Source organism: Geotrypetes seraphini, chromosome 4, assembly GCF_902459505.1.
Source record: "Geotrypetes seraphini chromosome 4, aGeoSer1.1, whole genome shotgun sequence".
NCBI classification, from domain to species: Eukaryota; Metazoa; Chordata; class Amphibia; order Gymnophiona; family Dermophiidae; genus Geotrypetes; species Geotrypetes seraphini.
This window is the reverse complement of record NC_047087.1, coordinates 101,926,242-101,938,855: the sequence shown is the minus strand read 5'-3', so window position 1 is coordinate 101,938,855 and position 12,614 is coordinate 101,926,242. Positions and strand designations below refer to the sequence as shown.

At 43.6% G+C, this 12,614-nt stretch overlaps 1 protein-coding gene across 2 annotated transcripts in view; it reads left to right on the top strand.

Annotated features, from left to right (window-relative positions):
- SPAG17 (sperm associated antigen 17) overlaps positions 1-12,614 on the top strand; it is a 742,651-nt gene that overhangs the window by 124,021 nt on the left and 606,016 nt on the right. For both annotated transcript variants that reach the window (XM_033941513.1, XM_033941512.1), the window contains exons 8-9: positions 4,584-4,745; positions 8,166-8,262. In XM_033941513.1, the coding sequence (XP_033797404.1) occupies positions 4,584-4,745; positions 8,166-8,262 (259 nt within the window). The remainder of the gene's footprint in view (positions 1-4,583; positions 4,746-8,165; positions 8,263-12,614) is intronic.

The window sequence follows — 12,614 nt, the reverse complement described above, 5'->3', positions numbered from 1 at the left end:
CAGCAGAGGACGCAAAGGTCAGGCGCTTCTTCAGTCGCAGAACAGAGCGTTGAGGCTTAGGGCTAGATGGCTCCCAGGCTCCTTTATGTGTTCCGTTCATGGCCTCTGGCTGGTTTGGTCATCTGCTGGATAGCAATGCATCCCGACCTCGTGATTCTAGTTACTCCGGACTGGCCTCATTGTCCGTGATCTCGTTCGTCTTCTGTGGGACAGGAGGCTTCAACTTCCTCTTCATCGCTACCTTATTTGTAGAAGCATTTCAATAAATGCTTTTTTCCAGGATTATGAATATTTCTGTATTGATATGATGTCGAATGCTGTAAAATATGGCTGATATGAAGGACCTGTTATTTGAATAATATGTATTGTATGTTTTTATTTTATATGATTGTCTTTTGTAAAACTGCCTAGTTATAGGCAGTTAAGAAATCTTTTAAATAAATAAATAAAATACCTTCTCAGTCTGGGTCTAGTGCCCATGGAGCATCCACAGCGCTTTGGTCTTATGGCATGGCTCTTGAACACTCAGCCTTGATATAATGTAGATCTTTAGCTGTAATAACAAACAAAGAATCCAACAAAACTTCCGCTTTTGTCCTGCACTGCTTAGGAGCTCTCACAGTTTGCTCAGCTGTTTACTACCGATTCCAGTTGTTATCCATCAGGTTGTTTTTTTTTTGCATATGATACTATTTAGGACCCCTGAGGAAGGAGTGTTTCTTCGAAACACGGACTGTGTCGGGTCCGGGTTCATCAATCCTTTTGGATACAAACTGTTTTATGACTATATTTATATTTATTTTTTATGATTGTTCATTAAAGACTCGGCATCTTGTACATCACCAAAGCAGTTTTTGCCTTTGTGTTTCGATCTTTAGATATAGTCATTTCAACATTTTTGCGATTAAAACGTCCTCTACTATGGCTTCTTATGCCACAGCCTGGGAGATTTTTCACAGTGGTGTGCTAAGGACCAGGTGGAACCTGAGAGGCCTCCCATTTCAGAGGTACTGGCATTTCTACCAGCAGGCCTAGAGAAGGTTTTTGCAGTGGCCTTTCTTGAAGTTCAGGGTGCAGGCTTTTCATGCTTCCTAGCATGCAGAGGTGCTAGTTCACTTACTGCTTATCCAGATGTGACCAGATTTATGAGAGGAGCATTTCGTTTGTGGCCTCCCTTGTGTTATACTCTCCATTCATGGAATCTTAACATTGTTCTTTTGAGCTTTCGAGCCACTGATGGCAGCTGTTTTTCTGGATGTGAAGATCAAGACTTTCCTTCTGGTCGCCATTTTCTTGGCATGGCGTATTTCAGTGCTTCAGGCTCTTTTACTCAGGAAACCCTTTCTCCGTATTCCAGACGCAGAAGTTGTTCTCCATACTGTACCTTCCTTTCAACCCAAGGTGGTTTCCACCTTCCATGTCAACCAGGAGGTTCATTTGCTTCTATTGCCTTCCTCAGGTTTGGCGTGACAGGATCAGATCTTGCGCAAATTGGATGCCAGGAGAATCTTGCTCCACTATTTTGGAGAGGACTAACGATTTTCAGCTGTCTGATCACCTCTTTATCCTAACTTCTGCGCCTCACCATAGTCAGCCAGTGTTCAAGTCCTCGATCACTCAGTGAGTTTGAATGGACATTTTCCACATCTTACATTACCCGCAGCAACTATCCGCTGGTTTCTCTTAAGGCCCATTCGACTAGAAGTGTTGCTATGTCATAGGCAAAGTCTCGCGCGATTCATCCAGATTAAATTTGTAGGGTGGATACTTGGTCCTTTCTTCATACCTTTCCTGGCAGTCTTTACTGAGTGGATGTGGTGGCTCGCTTAGATGCCAGTTTTTAGACCATGGTGTTAAGGGCAGACTCTTCTGTTCCTCCCTGGCTGCTACCATTGCTTTGGTATGTCATCTAGCACATGGAATCTTTAAGGGAGGAAACAGAATGGAAGATTAGGTTTTTACCTTCAATAATCTTCTTTCTGTTAGTCCCTGTAGGATTCCATATGACCCACCCCTCTCTGTGTTTTCTCAGTTGTTTGGAATAGCCTGTTTCTTTCTGCCTCGATTATTCTCCTTGTAGGCTTGAAGACTTTCTAGCCCATTGACGGATCCTTTGGAGAGTTTTCCACTTCTGTGAGTATGCTTAACTGGAGGCTGTCTCATGTGGGTGCTCATTGCACACAGCAGGTTAGTTCTTCATTGTTCCTCAATGTTTTTATGGGTTGCCTTTGTGCCTGTTTATTACTTGTTTCATGTTTTGCAGAGCAGACCAGTTCAGAAATTGTTTATGTTGCTGGGGATTTTTTCCCATATCCCCCTTGTCATGGATTTGTTTAGGTATGTTGCTTGGCTTTCAGATTCAACTGGATATGGCTCTAGTTCTCAGTCTAAGGGGAGAAGCATGTGCTCAGAAAAGTGTTGGATTTCTGCAACTCCCGGATTGCACACCTAGCGTATGGAATCCTACAGGGACTAACATAAGATTATCAAAGCTAGAAACCTAATCTTCCATTTCTCTGCTTCCGACTTTGGATGTCTTGTGGGAAACATCCAAATTCAGACTTAGACATCCTATCGATGGCCCTCTGTATCCCTTTTGCATAAACTCGGGCTGGGCTGATGCTAGAAGGCCATGTAACTGCTCATAAGGTTTGAGCCATGGTGATCTCAGTAGCTCATCTCCATTCTACACCCACTGAGGACATCTGTAAAGCAACCACTTAGTCCTCAGTCCATACTACTGTTTGGAGCACCATTTCAGATGGGACAGTCAGTTTGGGCAAGCAGTTTTGAAAAATTTATTCTCTTCCCAAATTTCAACTCTCCCTCCAACCCTTTCAATTTGCCAGGTTCATGTTTATTAATGCAACCCTCTTCCTAGAGACATGATTCTGGTAGCTTGGGAGTCCCATATCAGAGAATATATAACTGTTTGTCCTTGAAGAAAGCAAAGTTACTCACCTGTACTGTAGTAGGTGTTCGAGGACAGTGGTATATATTCTCACAACCCGCCCACCTCCCCCAGTTGGCTTCTTAGCTTCCTCACTGAACTTCAGGTCCTGTAAGTTGATGTTGGACAGGAAGGCACCAGCACACGTGCAGCATGGGCGGTGCTAAAATTTAAAGTGACAGTATACTTTTTGACTGTCTATACTGGGTTCTGTGGATGATTTATTTATTTTAAAAATGTCTATGCTGCTTAAAATCTAAGCCGATTAAAGTATTAACAGACATAAATCTAGTTAATAAAATATCAATACATCACAGAGTTACAAATCTTCTCAGATAAGCAACCATATTAATCTGTTGAAAAAAGAATCACCCATATGTGAGAATGTATACCTGCTGTCCTTAGAGAACATCCACTACAGGTGAGTATCTATGCTATATATGTACACCCCCATTAATGTCAATATTCTAGCTACTATATGCTATTTTATAAACAGGCACCTATTAAGGTGGGCATACACGTGGGTAGAATGTAGGTAAACTGCACAGTTATGCACCTAAATTATAGAATACTAAATTATAGAATACTATAATTTATATTTGCTTTTAGTAATCTAGGTGTGAGTATTTATACCAGCTATATGGCTGATATAAGTAGTTGTTTTAAAATATATTTGCATATTTTCTATGTTATGCTAATATTCTTTAAAGGAAATTAGGCATCAACTTTCCTTTCTAGGATAAATTCCAAATATACACCCTATTATAGAATTACCCTCTATGGGGACAATTCAGCAACTGGGTGCTTCTATATAGGTGACCCAAGGACATGCATTGAGAGCCTATGCTATAATGACATCTGGATGCCTAGATTCCATTATAAAATATTAGCATATAAACTGGTATTAGTGTTCTTAACATTTATACGTCTGCAGTTCTATGAGCCATAGACTGGCATTACCGTAGGTGTATAAATGTGGCTGAAACATGCTTAAATTTACATTTTTAGGTAAATTACATGTGTAAGTAGGAGCCTCACATTTATATAAATTAGATGCAATGTTACAGAATAGCACTTAGGTGCTCTGGGTGTCTATTTACGCACATAAATGTTTGCATTCTACTCATTTAGGTGTACAAGGGGCACCTAAATGCAGATATCTAGTATATGGAATTGTCCTTCACACGTATAATTGCTAGCACTTGTATGTGGTACTGGCAAAATTGCCATTTTCACCTATAATTGCTGGCACTTATATGTGGAAGCTGCAGAGTGATGCTGCTCTTTTTTTACCTACATTTATTTTTTAAAATCGCTGTTTCCACTGCATGTGCTGGCAAATACATATGCATTTAATCAGTGTTCTTACACATATTTTACAAATGGCTCTGCATTTGGCAAATATTCTGACTTGGATGTCCCATTTCCTACATTGAGCTCCTGTGCAAAATGGAGCTTTACATGCTTGTGTGCATATTGTTTTCAATGTTCAAGCCTAGTCTTATATTTATTGCATTTTGAGCTATCATAAAGATGGACTTATTCACTTATATGAAAAGCAATGTAAAAAAACTGTTATTTGAAAGAAAATACAGATAACTGAATTTCTTATATTTGTTTTCTTTTATAATAGACAGCTTTTGCCAGTGAAATTTTTCAAGACATTGCTGTTATGATGTATGACTGGGTAGCTAGCAGAAGGCAGCACCAGAATTATTTAAACAACATGAAACTAATTAATATTCCTTTGGGACCTGGAGAAAAGAGTCTAGTGACTCAACCATCTTTTTCTGAGGTAATAGAGAATCACTTGCAATAGATCCAGAATTTATGGTTCCAAGAACAGAGACATTTTTAGATATTGGTTTAATCATTATCTAAGTGATTTCCAATATGGATTTCTTTGAGAGACATGAGTTCTTATGGAAGAGAGGCTTTGAAAGAAGTAAATACCAGTAGTTATTGAATGAGGTTTCACATTATTTTAATATAAGAACTATTAGTGTTGAACCTTTTCTTAGTAATTAATCAAAACATATCATTTTTGTCTGAGTTATTTGTTCATTTAGGTTATATTTTTCTTTTATCAGGATTTAGATTGGGATCTAATCATTTCTTAAGTATAAATTATTCTAAAATACAGACTCTCAGAGCAGATTCACAAACTTTCTTAGCACTCTGGCCAGGATTCTCAAAAAACGACGGTCTGCTATTGCAGCTGTTCTGCTAGCAAATTTTAAAAAGCAAGTTATTCTCCCAAAAACGCTCATGTAAATGAGGTTGGTGGAGAGTGGCGAAGACTCGCTAAATTTGCATGTGCCCATCACTGATGATAGCGATGGGCACATGTGCAGAAAAAAGCGAAAAGAAAACCCATCAAACCCACTCTCTCTCGTCGCAAACAACCCCCCCTCCCCCCCCCGCAGAGAGGGCGACCCCCCTTGCAGCGGGACAGATGCTAATTTTCTCTCGCCACAAACAACCCCCCTTGAAGCGGAAGAGATGCTCTCTCTCTCCCCCTACCTCCATGTAGATGTCTGACCAAAGGGATGTGGATTCCCTCCACCCAGCTGGCCAGCTGCTTCAAAATGGGCCTTCCTCTCTCCAGTGCATCCTGGGATGCACCAGGGAAGGGCCTGAAGCACTGATTGGCCCAAGTTGTTTAAGGCCCCTCCCATGGAAGGGGCCTAAGGCTCTGATAGGCCCAGACATCTAAGGACCCTCCCATGGAAGGGGACTTAAACAACTTGCACAGGGGAGGGGAAGGCCCATTTTGAAGCGGCGGGCCAGCTGGATGGAGGGAATCCTCATCCCTCTGATCAGACATCTACATGGAGGCAGGGGCATCGGAAGCGGGGGGGGGGGGGTGGCAGATGCAGGGGGAGAAAGTGGGCATCTTTCCCGCTGCAGGGGGAATTGTTTGTGGTGGAAGAGAATCAGCAACCCTCAGTGCAAGGGGTTTGCCTCCGCTACGGGGGGGGGGGGATGTTTGTGGTGGGAGAGATTGGACATGTCTCCCGCTTCTGGGGGGGGGTTGGAGCGGGAGAGAATTGGCATCTCTCCCGCTGCAGAGGAGGGGTGTTCGCTGCCACTGCAGGGAAGGGGTGTTGTTATGCAGTGGGAGAGAATGGGCATCTTTCCCACTGCATCACAACTTGGCTTTCTAGAAGTCTCTGACCCCCGGACCAGTCTTTTTATTTTTGTCGCCAAAAACCGATGCCACTTTTAGAAAAAGGCTCGCCATTTTTTAAGAATCCAACCCTCCCCTAGCCGACTCTAACCCTATCCCAGCTGACAGATCCTGGACTGTCTTTGAGCATGTATCCGAATCCCAGGTCTCTAAACTGTGCCTCAAACTGAAATCCTGCAACTGTACCTTGGACCCATTTCCCTCTTACCTATATGAGAAAATTCCCGCACAGGCCATCTCGTCCCTCACCAAACTTATAAACTCTGCCTTACTATGGGGCCTATTTTCTGCAGAAATGGGACATATTGCCTTGACCCCACTACTGTGAAAAACAGATCTAGACCCTTCCATGCTATCCATCTATCGTCCAATAGCAAATATTCCTCTCCTGATCAAGAAGCTAGAGTCCATCATATCTACCCAACTCTGATCCTATTTAGAGAAATTCTCCATTCTCCTACCTTACCAATATGGCTTTAGACCAAACTTCAGCACCAAATCCCTATTGGCCTCATTAATTTCAAAGGTTCAGCAACTACATTCTCGTAATAAGTTTGCTGTTCTACTACAATTCGACCTTTCTGCAGCTTTTGATGTCCATCACGATATTCTAATTTTACAACTTTCTGAGATAGGCATTAACTCCACAGTCTTAGACTGGTTCTCGAAATTCTTACGTCCCTGCTCTTACACTGTTAACATGAATAGCACCACGTCCTCTCCTTGGAAACTGATATGTGGAGTACCGCAGGGTTTACCTCTATCCCCTATTCTTTTCAACATCTATATGTCTTCCCTGAAACTTTTCCACCTATCTCCCCTGGAAACACTTTATACTTATGCTGATGACATCCTTGTCCTCCTCGAGACCGACTCGAAGCTTACTAACCTCTCTGAGAACATAACAGCATGTATAACGAACCTCCAATCCTGGGCCCTCACTGTACAAATGAAACTGAATGAATCCAAAACAAAACTACTTTGGCTTGGCCCAAAATTAGATCAGATACCCACCCTCATCTCACTGTCCTCTGACACCACACTGCAGCTTGAGTTCTCAAGCAAAGTTCTGGGCATCATCATTGACTCTACACTTTCCTTTAACGACCACGTCAACTCCTTGGTAAAAAAAATGCTTTTTTAGCCTTCACATGCTGAGGAAAGTGAGATCCTGTTTCCACCAACACCATTTTGCTGTCCTTGTACAATCCATCATCCTTTACAGACTGGACTATTGTAACTCCATTCTACTTAAGTTTAACCAAGAAAAGCCTTCAAAGACTTCAGCGGATTCAGAACACCGCGGCTAAGCTAATCTTCGCAAAAAGTAAATTTGACCATGTCTCACTGCTTCTGTCCAAACTTCACTGGCTTCCAGTAATCTCCAGGGTTCACTTTAAATGTGCCTGCCTAACTTTTAAGAACCTACACGGCATCCTTCCTCCCCTAATTCCACTATCTTGGAATTCCTCGAATCCTAATACCACCAGATCCACCCCAAAATTCAAACTATCCTTCCCCTCATTAAAAGGTGTATTCCATGCAGGAAAACTAGGGACATCCCTCTCCTTCAGAATCACAGAACTTTGGAATAACCTTACTACCTCACTTCGGAATCTGGGCTCCCTCCAACTATTCTAAAAACATCTGAAAACTTGGCTATTCTCAATGGCTATGGTATTTCATTTTTATACTAAGTTCCTGTAACCCTTACTATGGAGTTCCTTCTTTATACCAGTTACTGTAAACCGTGCCAAGCTCTACGATTGTGGAGATGATGCGGTATACAAACTTAAAGTTTAGTTTAGGGCTCATTTCAATGTTGAAGAGCCCATTTGCATGTCATTGTCAGAGACTGCTAGAAAGCTCGCTAAAGAAAGAGATAATCCGTTTTGATAATCCGTCGCTAAAATGTGTGCAGGCTAAACCATCGGTAAACAGTTTAGTGACAGCATTAAAGTTTTAAGAATCTGGACCTCTGTGTTTTGGTATGTTTTTCCTAATTTTCCACATTTTTTTTTTCAGATACCCCGTGTTTCCCCCACTCTTCCGACAACTCCTAGTAAGAAGAAAACACAAGCAGATGAAATACAACCCATCCTTCCACCAGCCCCATTACCAGGTATGTTTCGAGTCTTTTGGTCTTGTATTTCTTGGTCTCATGATCAAGGTTTCTATCCCATGGTGCTTACTGGAAGTTGGTGCTAGAACAACTTCCATTATTATGTTGGCTCCTTGATGAAAGAGTGGAACTGAGGTTAATTCTTGGGATTCCCTTCCTCTCCACCTTCACCCCCTCCAGTCCTCTTGGCTGATAAGGGCACATTTTTTTCCTAAGCATAACATATGGGGAGATATTACATATAAAAACTAATTCCTGTGCAAACAGGAAACAGTTTCTTATGGATGGGTTGTATACCCTAACTCACAAGTTGGATTGTAGAAGGCATCAACTTCGCCTCCTTGTCTCCCTGGACAGTGCTCTCTCTCTCTTCAGTCTTAACTTCTACAAGCGAGTTGAGAAGGTGTCTTTTCCTCTGCTCTGCACTAGATTTTTTATTTTTGGGTACTAATCCGATCTTTGTTGAGGCTTCCCTGTGCTAAGAGGTTCCCATTAGTCCTGGGACAGCTCTTCCTGGGAGAAGGGTCAGATGCTGGGGTCTGCACAGCCAGGAAAGCAACCCTTCTAGGAGCTCGGGAATACGTTCCCTGGGAATGGTGCTCGTCCCTGCAGAGTCAGGCGCTTGAGTGCAGGCTGATTAGACCCCGCAACTGAACAGGAGGCTTGGTGAAGGTAAATTGCATCTGCCTAAAACCCACCCCCATCCCCTGAAGAATTGTGTGGGATTGAGGGTTTCAGGTTTTGGAACCTGAATAAAAAGCAGCTCAAAGACACAAGCTGCTGGAGCCACCCTTGCTTGTCTGAGGCAGAAATTCCTTCTCCATTTCCAATTGCAATTAGAAGCTGATGTAGGCACAGCACATGGTAGTTCTGTGAATACAGCTTATTGCTGTCTCTGGGAAAATTGGGGTGAATCAGAAATTGGCAAAACTAAGGTATTCTGGGATTATCACAAGGGTCCCCTACCTCTAAAATCCTGTTTTCAGCATTTTTGAACTTTTAGTTTTGCTCCCATGGGCTGTTTTGTAGCCCAAAATGCTGCCATGACAGCCAACTTGGATTTTCTGATTTTATTTTAAAAGCCTCTATCTGCCTCTAAAACTCCTTGATTTTGGTTTAAATCGATTGTAATGGACTCCTCAGATGGTTTAATCCCTATATCATGCCAAGTTTGTACTGGATGGGCACCTGCGGAGCATCCATATGCTGCAGGGTGCACAAGGGGGGTGGGGGCAGGAGCCATGGGCTTAGCCCCCTCTGTTCCCTCTGTGGGTTATGTGTCACAGAAAGTGTGAGAGCTGGGTCTCAAAACACTGTTCTAGTATGACACACACTCTTAAACCTGTAGGTAGTCAATCTCTTCTTGCAAGAACTCTTGTAGAGAGCTTCATTAGCATTCTTTTGCTCCAGCTCCCATCCCTGTGGGCTGTCCTCCAGTTCCTCAGTTGTCTCTCTAAAAGTGAGATGGTAAAGTAAGACCTGGTCTTTTTTACTCGTGTTTATTTTTAAATTATATTCAATTTTTTGGGACTGTTTAAGAGACTTTTTGGTGCTGCAGAGGATCCCAATTTTGAGACATCTCTGGCTGTGGGAGAGCGCAGACTCTGAGGTCGAGGATCTGCTTCCAAGGGGTAAACTGCTTTGCAGGGCACCCATTTGGATAGCCTGCAATACCAGTTCAGGGGCTCGTATTTTTAGGAGCAATGCTTGCCCCTGGTTCATCCACAGTGGGCTTGTGCACAGGCTGAGTGGCTCTGTGGCAGTTTTTCCGGAATTGGGGCCGACTGCTTCTTCCTTCAGTTTGCATGCATGAGGTCTGATGGGGGTTGAGGTCTTAGGCCAGTTCATTGGACCCGAGAGGCAGTCCGAAGACACAGGCAGTCTGGATTCCAGGCTTGTTGAGGCAAAAGTTCTCCCTGTAAGCTGTTTGCAGCTTCAGAATTTGCAGCTCCAAGCACACAGCATAGCACAGTGAGTAACAGGCTGACAGCCTGAAAAAACAAAAGCTAAAATTGCTGCCACAGCAGCCATCTTTGATTTTCCGATTTGAAAATAAAAGCCTTTATCTGCCTAAAAAAAACACCTCGATTTTGCTTAATGTGTGATGGGCTCCTCAGGCCAGGATACTTTTAATTTGCAGTGGATGGTCATCTGAGGATTGTCCGTGTCCTATGTGCCATGTGGCGCATGAGGGGTTGTAGCAGCCGCTGGCTTAGCCTCCTCTAGTCCCTCGGAGGGGAGGGGGGCGTTAGTGTCCAGATGTTGCAGGAAAAAGTTTGAGGTTTGAGCCGGGAAGCAGCACAAGTACATCCCTAGCAAAACACAGCCGTTGTGCAGCTGCAAAACCACAGAAAGGAGTGTTTCCTCCTCCATTCACCAGTATGATGCGGATCGCCGGACTAGATAGACCTCGGTCTGATCCGGTGAAGGCATTTCTTATGTTCTTATGAAGCTTACAGGATTAATAAGGTCCACATGAAATCCTCGGAGATCGCAGCCATGCAGGTGCCAGGTGTTACACCACATGAATGCAATGCCCCAGCAACAGTGCCATGCACAAGATGGGGAGGTCCAGTTTGAGGGCTGATCTTTTTCAATGCCTTTACTCTTCCAGTCAGGATCCAGAAGATGCTGCTTCAACTCTAGGGGGGCTGAATCTGGTTGAGGCCCCTGATCTCGGAGAGGACCTGACTATGTGCAGGCTGTTCATGCCTTCAGCACTTTTGTAGTTGATCATAGAATCCTTCCAGGAATTAAAGATTGAGATTCCACGATCCTGTACTACACAGTGTTTGTTTCTAAGCAGCACAAAAGCACAGACCACCTGTTTTCCCTCTTATCAAGACATTACAAATATGCTCATAGACCATTAAGAGGTCCCAGAGGGGCCCCTTAGGGCGGTCCAAGCCATGACAAGGCTCTATTTGATGGACGCTGAATTTAATCAGCTCTTTCCCTGGTTTCCCTGGTAATGCAGGTTACCAAGCATACCTCCCTTCTCAATGAAAGCAGTGTGGTATTAAAGGATGACCAGGACCGCAAGCTGGATTTTGTTTATAAGCAGCTCCAAGGCCACGACCTCAGGTTAAAAGCAGCTGCAGCGGTTTCTTTTGTTGTCTGGGCTCGTCTTTTGTTGCCTGGGCTTGCCACTCCAAGTTGCACTGTGATCTGGAGGCAGATTGCCAGATCACCAGTTTCTAATGTCTAGAGTGGATTATGTAGCTAATACTCTGTATGATCCTTTCAGAGTCATGAACAAAATGTCTGTTTATTCCATTTCCTCCCGCAGGATGCTGTGGATCAGACACTGGGTGACACATTTATCCTCCAAGGTGACCTTGTTTAAATTACCATTTAAGGGACATTTATTCTTTGAAAAAGGTCTGGATGATCTTTTGGCCAGTGTGCAGGATTGTATGCCAAAGTCTTTAACGTACAGCAGACCTTGAGCCCCTAGGGGGTCAGGTCGTGGTACTTTTCAGACCTCTAGACAATATCACCTGTTCTTGGGAGGACCTTCAGGCCAGAGATATTTTCAAGACTCTAGACAAAGATTTGGAGGGGCCAGGCGCTCCCAATTTTCAGGATCCCGCTCCGCCATACCTCCCAAGAAGCAGTTATGATGCCAAGCTGTCAGCTTTGGAGGGAGGGAGGGAGGTTATTAACCTATTGGGGGGTGTAGGCAGAGATCACCACAGATCATTGGGTACTGGATATTATACAGGAGGGGGTACAAGCTACAGTTCTTTCATCCCTTCATGGACTCTTTTCTAGACTCTCCATCTGGGAGGCCGAAAATAATAATAATAAAAAAAACAGCCAAACTCCGGCTGGTGGAAGCGGTAGAGCCTTTGCCAGAGGAAGACTCGTGCTTCGGCTGATATTCAATGTACTTCATAGTGCCCAAGAGAGGCTCAGAAGACTGAAAGCTGATTCTAGACCTCAAAGCAGTGGATGCATCCTAGAAGATATCTCGTTTCCCAATGGAAACGGTGAAGTTGGTGATTGCATCAGTGGCGCTGTGGGTATTTCTCATCTCCTGGGATAAGCACGTGGGATCTCTCAGAGAGAGAAAGAGATAATGGTTACTGCGGATGGGCAGACTAGGGCCATTTAGCCTTTATCTGCCATCATGTTTCCCTGGATTTGATGGAGGCCTATCTGCACATTTCCATTTTTCCAGAGCACAGAAAGTTTTTGTGATTCCATGTGCTGGAACAACACATCCTGTACGTGGCCTTGCCCTTTGGGCTGACCTCAGCACCATAAATCTTCACCAACGTAATGATGATTATTGCAGCACACCTGCGCAGAGTGGGCATATAAGTATATCCTTAAGTTAATGATTGGCT